General features: G+C 50.9%; 1 protein-coding gene across 1 annotated transcript in view; it reads left to right on the top strand.

The window, feature by feature from the left end:
* The window catches only part of LOC107119311 (synapsin-1-like), a 13,122-nt gene extending 5,889 nt beyond the window's left edge, over positions 1-7,233 (top strand). The window contains exons 3-8 of the mRNA XM_015421783.1: positions 16-90; positions 843-945; positions 3,566-3,715; positions 4,418-4,481; positions 4,667-5,318; positions 7,010-7,233. Coding sequence (XP_015277269.1) covers positions 16-90; positions 843-945; positions 3,566-3,715; positions 4,418-4,481; positions 4,667-5,318; positions 7,010-7,145 — 1,180 coding nt within the window. The 3' untranslated portion in view covers positions 7,146-7,233. The remainder of the gene's footprint in view (positions 1-15; positions 91-842; positions 946-3,565; positions 3,716-4,417; positions 4,482-4,666; positions 5,319-7,009) is intronic.
* Positions 7,234-9,327: the final 2,094 nt, after the last annotated feature.

Here is a 9,327-nt window from a genome sequence, read left to right as displayed (position 1 = left end):
TCTTTCCCTTGACAGGAGGACCTCTGTATCGGGAAAGTGGAAAACCAACACGGGCTCTGCCATGTTGGAGCAAATTGCCATGTCAGACAGGTGAGTGGCATAGCTCTGTTTGTATAAACAACTGGGGAGGTGGTGGGTGGCTGGCATCTGTATGGCAGTTCTGCAGAGCCTGTAAAACAGGAAGCTGCCCGGAAAAGACCTGCTCCAAGGAGGGGACACCAGAAGGACGTCGACACCCGAAGCCCGCTGGAAAAAGCCCGCTGGAAAAAAGACGCCAGATAAACAACAAGCCCTGGGTGCTGGTAGGCAGACACTACCCTACACAATGTGGCCCTAGTTAGGGGAATCTGGAAACTGTAAACCGCTCAGAGACCTGTTAGGTTAGAGCGGTATATAAATTGAATGAATGAATGAATAAATAAATAAATAAATAAATGTTCCACCAGGCATACGCCAGCTCCCTCCTCTCCCTAAGATTCATTGCGCTGTGTTCCAGCTTTTGACAAACACACAGCTTTCCCAACCTCGCCTGGATAAATTATATTAGTGCCTATGTTACCACCTGATTTTATTTTTGATTGCTATAATGTTAAATTGTTTTCGTAATTAATTATGATACTGTTTTTAACCTGTTGTTACCCTCCCTGAGCCTTGTGGTGCAAGGAAGGGCGGGCCAGAGGTCTAATAAAATAAATAAAATAAAATAAATAAATAAAATGGCAGGCATGGAAAAGACTTCCTTTCCCCTGGCTAAGGTGTCTGGATGAATGGAGGTGGGACTCGGAGGCGTCTCCCTATAAATGTGTCCATCTGACTTTCCTTCCCCACTCCCCTTCTGGCAGGTACAAGCTATGGGTGGACACTTGTTCAGAAATCTTTGGGGGCTTGGACATCTGCGCTGTGGAGGCTCTGCATGGCAAGGACGGACGTGACCACATTATTGAGGTGAGGCATCCAAAATGTGGGCGGTCCTCCGGGAGGAAGTGAGGTCAGCGGCAAAGTTTATAAGACCCGTTTCCAAGTCCATTACAAGGGGCCTTTTTAAAGAGTGAGGGCAAAGTAGTGGACAAAGATGTGAACAGGAGAAGTGGAGGATTAGTTGAAGCTCACTGGGGGGGCATTGGGTCTTTTACGGTGTCTTAACCAAACATACCTCACAAGGTGAGGATTAAAAAATGGGGTTCTTCTAGGCAGGAAGGGTTGCCTCAGTGCTTAGTTCGTGTGGTCCTTTCTTACATGCCCAGGGAAATGCTGATCGCCACTTTCGGTCAGGAAGCAATTTTTCTCCAGGCCAGCTTGGCTGGAGATCCTGGAGGTTTTTTTGTCATCGTCTGAGTGTGGAACAACAGTCACTGGGGGGGGGGGATTTTTGAGTTTTCCGCATTTTGCAGGGGGTTGGACTAGATGACCCTGGAGGTCCCTTAGGTACCTTCCAACTCTATGATTCTAGGTACACTGCCCTGGGTTGCTTAAATTTAATAAATGTAATAAATAAATAAAGGGACAGAGAGGACACCAAAGGATTTAACAAAACTAATATGCACAGTTTTTGAGATATCGGTAATCTACAATTTCCTAAACAAATTGTTGTTTTCTTTTTATTCCCCATTACTGCCATACATCAGAACCAAAATAAATGAACAGGGATGCCCTTAATTTTCAGCCCCATCAATAAAAAATGCACTCGCCTATTAAAAATGGGCCTCACTGATGTAGCGGTTAAATTTGCAGCAGATTAATTTACTGATTGAACCCACTGGACCCTGTAAGTGATTTAAATATATATATATGGTAAAACAAACTATTAAAATGTTGGCATGCTGAAATGGTCATGGGGATGCTTTGATCCACATTGTGACTGTAATTTAGGGCTTAGATATGTGAGATGAAGATTGCATGCCTGGGTCCCTTCATTACATGCCAGCTGCAGTCTCCTATAGCCCCAATTTGCCTTGGGACCCTGCAGAGAAGGGAAGGGGGATTTAACTCCTTAACATCTTTTGCCATTTGAAAGCAGGTTCCCTTTTTTCCTCCTTCAGAATGCTAAAGGCAGTGTAGGGGAGCTGGTTTTGAAGTGCAGAGGCCCGTAGTATGCATTTTATGGAAGGAGCCAGAAATGTGATCTTCCTGTCATCTGTCTGAGCCCTCCAGGCTGTCCTGAGAAGGTGACCTCGCATGGAGAAAGTGTCTGAGATGTGTTAGGAAGGGTAGCTTTCCAAATCGTTGCTAGAGTTTTGCCCTTTACATTTGCTCTCTGTTTGGGGGGAAAAACATGCATGTTTCATTCTTCAAGTACTGTATTTTCATCTGTATTACGCAATGCACGCACCCGTCCTTCTAACTGTAACATGACTTGGGGAAGCACTGAAGTCAACAGGGCAAACTGGCTTACATTCAAATACTTTCTGGCTTTATCGGTCAGACAGCCTTATCTGAGTCACCATGCGGTTTTGTTGACACTAGTAGTTAACATTGCAAATCACATATGCTATCTCCGCAGTCCTTATGACAACAATCCTGTAATGTAGGTTATCCTTTTATGGTGGGGGTTGAGGGGCTGATATCACCAAGTGAACCCATAGCAGAGGGACCTTTGAACTGGGGCCTTCCTGGTTCACAGCTTAGACACTTAACCACAGTGCTGCGCTCTGCTGTGGAGTTGTGAGTGCTTCCTTCCCTATTTCCTAATAACTTTCACCCCTGGAGTTGGCTTTCACATCTTGGAAATCCCCTATCAATCTCTCTGGGTTTAGTTTAGGGTTTATTTTGTAGGTTTCTTTTTTAAAAAAGATTCCAGTTCCATTTTCAAACTTTCAAACACTCATCCTGTATAAATCGATGGTGCGACCTCATTTGGAGTACTGTGTACAGTTCTGGTCACCACACCTCAAAAACGATATTATAGCATTGGGGAAAGTGCAGAAAAGGGCAACTAGAATGATAAAAGGGTTGGAACACTTTCCCTATGAAGAAAGGTTAAAGCGCTTGGGGCTCTTTAGCTTGGAGAAACGACGGCTGAGGGGTGACATGATCGAGGTTTGTAAGATTATGCATGGGATAGAGCAGGTAGAGAAAGATGTACTCTTCTCCCTTTCTCACAATACAAGAACTGGTGGGCACTCCATGAAATTGCTGAGCAGTCAGGTTAGAATGGATAAAAGAAAGCGTCACCCAAAGAGTGATTAACACATGGAATTCACTGCCACAGGAGGTGGTGGTGGCGGCTACAAGCATGGACGGCTTCAAGAGGGAATTAGATAAACATAAGGAGCAGAGGTCCATCAGTGGCTATTAGCCACAAGGTATAGATAGGAACTCTCGGGCTGGGGCGAGTGATGCTCTGTATTCTTGGTGCTTAGGTGGGGGGCAACAGTGGGAGGGCTTCTAATGTCCTGGCCCCACTGCTGGACCTCCTGATGGCACCTGGTGTTTTTGGCCCCTGTGTGACCCAGAGTGTTGGACTAGATGGGCCATTGGCCCGATCCAGCATTGGCTCCTCTTATGTTCTTATGAATTGGGGGTGGGGGGAAAGCTGACTTTCCATGTTCCTTGTCACGATCCTCAGGTGGTGGGGTCCTCCATGCCACTGATTGGAGACCACCAGGATGAAGACAAGCACCTAATCATGGAGCTGGTGCTGACCCGCATGGCCCAGGCCATCCCTCGCACACCGGTGCCCTCACCTGTGCGCTCTGCCTCGGGACAGCATGCCCAGGTATTACAGCACTCTGCCTCCTGTGGCTGGGGCTCTGTTTTTCATATATATGGTTTACAATTATTCGTTGCTTACCAGAAATTAAGAGGGAACAGTATGGAGATGCTGTTGGTGGTGGTAGAGGGAATAGACAGTCATGATGGATGTTACATTAGGGCCCTAATCTCAGGAAGGGGCTACATTTATGGAAGCAGCTCATGCTTTGCACATATGAGTTCCAGCTTCGGTCCCTGGCAGCATCAGTTAAAGGTTGGTGGGGCAAACAGAAGTGGAGGAGCTTATTATCTGGAAGCCTGAAGATCCAGTTCGGAGTCGAGAGTCACGAAAGAACTGTGTTGCTGGATGATCAGACCAAAGAACTCTCCTTTTTGGCTGCCAATGGTGACTAGCTAGATACTTCCAGGAAGCCCACTAGCCAGGGCCTCCAGAGGTACACTGCTTACGGTTTCACTTAGCTACCATGGTGGTTGATCGATCCGTCTTCCACGAATGGGTCAAATCTCTTTTTTTGAAAGTCCTACGGAGGTTGTGCTAGAATAAGGAGCATAACCTTTGCATGGATGGGGTTGAAAGACTGGCTTCTGAGGAATGGGCTGGTGGGCCTGCAGGGGGCACTAGAGGGTGTGGGAAAGGTTGATTTCGGGGGAGGGAGGGTGCACAGGGATGAGGCTTCCGTATCACCCCATCTTGTTCTGCTTCCAGACCCAGGCAGCTCCAGCTGGACCGCGACAAGGCCCCCCGGCCCAACAGAGACCCCCACCCCAGGGTAAGCTGAGTCAGATCACAGGGGACGAGAAAACAGGAGGGGAAGCTTGCAGGAGTGAGCAAGAAGTCTCTGAAACAGGGGGAGAGGCTTTCTGCCACGGGGAGCAGGTTAGAACGTCATCGCGGTCGACTGAGCAGAGGTCTTTGGAGTCCTCTCAAACGTCTCTCTCTCTTTCTGGTTCTCAGGAGGTCCTCAGCAGCCGCCCCCGGGCTCCCAGCGCCCCCCTTCTCAACAGCGCCCCCCTCCTCAAGGCCAGCAGCTGCCCGGCCTCTCCCCGCAGCCAGGTGGTCCTCCGATGGCTCAGCGTCTGCCAAGCCCCACCACCCAGCAGCCCCCTCCTCAGGCGCAGCAGCGTCCCGTAGGGCAGCGGCAACCTGGGCCTGGAGCGCAGCAGCCTCGCCAGCAGGGGCCGCCGTCTGCACCGCAGTCCCCACAGCCCCAGAGGGGTCCCAGCCCCAGTGGGGGGGGACAGCAGCAGTGGCAGCCCGGGTCTCCTCAGCAGCAGCGGGCCGCGGGAGCAGGCCCGCCCAAAGCAGCTTCCGGGGGTCCGCCGGCGCCGCAGCCGCCACTGCCGCAGCAACAGCGTCCTCCGGCAGCAGGTCAGCCACGACAGCACCCACGCCAGGGCAGCCAGGGGGCCCCACCTCAGCAGCGCCCTCCAGGAGCACAGCAACAGCGCCCCGCTCCGCCCACCACCCAGCAGCCGAGGCCCAGCACTCAGGGGCAGGGGCCCGGGGGCCCCGGGCAGCAAGTCTCCCGCCCTCCACCAAGCCAAGGAAAACCGCAAGTGGCCCAGAAACCAAGCCAGGACCTGCCTCCGCCGCAGCCCCAGCTGAAGTAAGCGCTGGACTCCTGGGTTCCTCGCGGAAAGCGTGGGGGGTGACGCTGGTTCTGAGACTCAGGGACCACAACTGCTAGCCCTGTTTCCAGTTGAGGAGGGGGTTTCATAGGCTGGGGTGGTGGTCTTCTCAGTTCGCTTGGAGAGCAGTCCACGCTCTGGAGGCCTGCACTTCCCAACCCTCCCCCAATCCCAGTTCTTGGTTTAGATCCTGTCACAGGTTCTGCAAAATAGGGGTGTTTGCATGGGATTGTGTTGCTTCATTTCTGCTTCTGCCCAGTTTTCTCTGAATTTGGAATTAGTGGGCCAGGACTGGGGTAGCAGAGCTGGGTGGCAGGAAGGAAGAGAGGACAGGGTGGGAGGTAGGGCCCCCCCCCCAAAAAAACCCGACAGCCTTATGCCACTCTCCTTTGGCTTTCTAAAACCTTCATCACAACCAGCCTGCATGTTTCTAAATGTTTATTTGCAACCATCAAAGCTAGCAATGTGGGGCTTAAGCTGAATTGCTAAATTGTACGTGCTTTTGTGCAGTCAATCAGTCTGTCAACGGAGAAGTTATTAAAAAACCCCAAGGGCTAGCCTAGGAGAATAAGAAGGGTTGGGTTTTTTTTAAGTTTAACAGGGATGAATGTGGGCAAGCAAACAAATCTGAACACATACTCAAACTGTGCCATTTCAGAAATCAAAGCTGAAATTTCGATTTTCAGGTTTTGCTCTTGAAAATGGAATTTGAGGGATCCTTTAAAGAAAAATGAAACAAAACCCCCTTTTATTTAAGTCTTGTAGGCAAACTTCAAAACAACAGTATTAAAATTTGGGCTAAGCTGAAACAGGAGTAGGGCACATTTTGTGTATCATTTTACCCTACAAAAAGGAGGAAAGCCCATTCAGAGTGAGGAGAGAAAGCATTGCCCTCAGTCAGAACAAGCCCCATGACATTCTCACTTAGCCAGCTCTGATAGGCTGTGAGGCACTCTTTGACCTCACCACACCGCTTAGTTGATTCCCGATAGGCCGGAATCACTAGAGAAGAAGTGTTCTTTATAAAATGCTGCTGAAACAGTACCAGGAGTGAACTGCAGGGAACGAGCACAACTCAAGTGAGCATTTAGCGATCTTGTGTGGGGGGTTGCTTTCTCCAAATCCCCCTTTGGAATTGGAGATATTCGCCTGTGAACTTTTGGCACAGCCCTATCCGGGGGGGGGGGGGAATGAAACAACATCCAGCCACAGCTGGAGTGTTGAAGGTATAAATGGGGAACAGAGAATTAACTAGAGCTGAATAGGAAGAATCCCTCTGCAAATGTTCCCCCTCCAGATACTTTCCATTCTAGCGGAGGGTTCTGTTTCTACTACAGGGCATTCCCCAGCTCTTTGCTTCTCTCTGCTGGACAGATTGTCCATTGCAGCTTTTGGGGAGGAGGTGAAGGGTGGGGAGGCCTGCATTTCCCAACCCTTGCTCGTCTGGCCCCTCCTTTTGCTGCTCCGTGCTTGCTCCCTCCCACTCTCCCAGGAAGGCAGGGGCTGCTTCCCACACCCAACCCTCCCTGTCTCCCCCTCCAAGCATAAGTGAAGCAGCAGGTTCTCTTGCCTGGCCTGATATTAATAGTATCTTTCTCATCTCTCCTCTCCGCCTCCCCCTCCCCTCCCCTCTTTCCCGCCCCCCCATCCCTCCCTTTTTGTCCCTTAGCAAATCCCAGTCTCTGACCAATACCTTCCCCCTTGCAGAGGCGCCGGTGCCACGGGGCAGCCTTAGTCAGGACGAAGTGCGTGCCGAGAGCATCCGCAGCCTCCGACAGAGCTTCGCCAGCCTCTTCTCCGACTGAGCGACTCCCCCCGCCCTCCACGCTGGGATCCCTGACACCCTCTCCTCAACCCGACACTCTCTCCTTCCCCCTTCCACACAACCTTGGCTCATCCCCGGTTTTACCACCAAGCCACTGGAGGCAACCTTACCCTCCCCCAAAAGAGGGGAGCTCCTCAACATGTCCTGTGGCTGGGGTGAGGTAGCCCGCTAGACCCTTAAGCATCCATTTTGAAAGTGCCCGCTCATGTGGGGGGGGGGCACCAGGGGTATAGAAAAAGGACAGGTGATACTGTGTCCTTCTGGTACCTAGAAACACAATGCTGCTTACCTCTGAATGTGAAGAAATTTGTCTCCAAGCATATAGTTAGGGCTGGTGCCTGAACATCCAAATGGTTCTCCTCAGCCCTGCCCCAAATACGTTCTATAAAGTTCTCCTCAGCCGTGCCCCAAATACATTCGACAATCCCCTTTTCTTTGGTGGGGTGGGAGATATTCCTGCAGAGGAATTCCACTCTTTTTTGAACCTCTTCCCACAGAAGCCCCCCTTCTGTCGTTCCCCCCCCCCAAACCCTTTCTCCCAGCTCCCTATGGTTCTCTTGGGTTCTTGGAATCAACCCTCCCTATGCCTTGTTCCCTTACCAAGAGAGCTCTGGCACTCCTCAATAAACCCTCCCCCAACCCCCCCAAACCAACAGAGGGCTTCTCCCCGTTCACTCAAGTCCCCCCGCCCTAGAATCTGAGGCTGCTGATTCCTCAAGTCCACGTCTCTTCTACACGAATATGCAAAATTTGTGCCCGGCTCACTTCTCCCTGCCCTGATGCTGGGGGGGGGGGTTCCCCCAGGGCTGGGCAAAGGGGAAGGGAGGAGGGGGTCTCTGTACATAGCACGAGGGAGGGGACCCCTCCCGGGGCCATGTCTGTGTTTGTGGCCACAAAGGTGTCTGTGTCGCTGTTTGTGAATAAGCCAAAATCACCATCCACCCTCCTAGCAACCACCCGTTTCCCTCTTGGCAGTAGCCCACACTTAACTACCATCTCCTTGGCTACAGGCTCCTCCCTTTCCACCATCACCTTAGCAATCAGTAATGTCCTCCCCTCGTCCCCACTTCCTGGCAACAGTAAGCCTTAAATCTAGCACACACACGTTCCCTGCCCTGCCCTCACACCACTTTTTCACTCACAACAATGTCCTAGAAACTTCTTAGAAGGTCGATCCCCACACAACTACAGTGTGTTCTAGCATTACCTTAGGGCCAAGATGATGGCAGTCCACTGGACAGGGCAAACTGCCCTCTCTTTCCACCCTGAGCTTGATCCTATTCTGTCCTCCCGCTGAGCAATGCCCTATAGGTGGTGGCCCAGTTGGCCAACAATGAAAGCGCTCTAGGTCTGTGGAGGAGAACAAGATAGCTTTTGATGACTTCATTGACTGAGTACCCTTCCCCGCTCGGCCAGCTGAATCCAGCCATTGACCCGCTCGTGGATCCAGCCTTCTAAAATAACAGCCATAGTACTGCCACTGTAGCCAAGGGATGCTTCTGCCATCTTGGTCGGTGGGTGAATAATCAAACTGAGCACCCATGGACTCGGGGGGGGGGGGGCATGTTCCAACCCAAGAATGTGAGGTTCCCCCTCCCGCTTCCCCTTGTATATAGATATACACAACTCAAGAGAGAAACCTTCCACTATATTTTTGTGAGTTTCCCTTACCCTTAAAGCTGTGTCGCCTACTTCCCCCCCTGCCCTTCTTGAGAAACCCTGGGCAGTGGGGGAAAGCCACTCAACGCGTGATGGTCTGGTAGCTGCAAAGTCGCGTGTCGTAGCCGTGTTGTGACATGACGCTTTGAGCTGTGTTGTAATATATCATTGGGGTGGAGGAACAGGAGGGAAATTCCCTGGGCTTTGTCCCCAGAGAACACATCCTATCCCTCATCTCCAACCTCTTCTCCCCAGAGAGATATTCCTTCCCCCAAAAGGGGTCTGGGGAGGGCAATTTCAAGTGCTAACTTGGTATCTTTGTTATTTATTCTTGTCTGGAAAGTGCTCCCCACCCCCCCACAACCCTTCTCACGGGGGGTCAGAGGCCTTTCCCTTTGCTGTGATTCTGTCTATGTGTGGATCAAAGTTTCAATGGATCAGTGGTGTAAAAGACAAAAATAAATATATATATATAAATATATATAATATATTACAAAAACAAC

The sequence above is a fragment of the Gekko japonicus genome, unplaced genomic scaffold (genome assembly GCF_001447785.1).
Source record: "Gekko japonicus isolate JY-2015 unplaced genomic scaffold, Gekko_japonicus_V1.1 scaffold4588, whole genome shotgun sequence".
NCBI classification, from domain to species: Eukaryota; Metazoa; Chordata; class Lepidosauria; order Squamata; family Gekkonidae; genus Gekko; species Gekko japonicus.
Note: the sequence above shows the minus strand (reverse complement) of the source record. Positions and strands in the feature narration are given on the sequence as shown.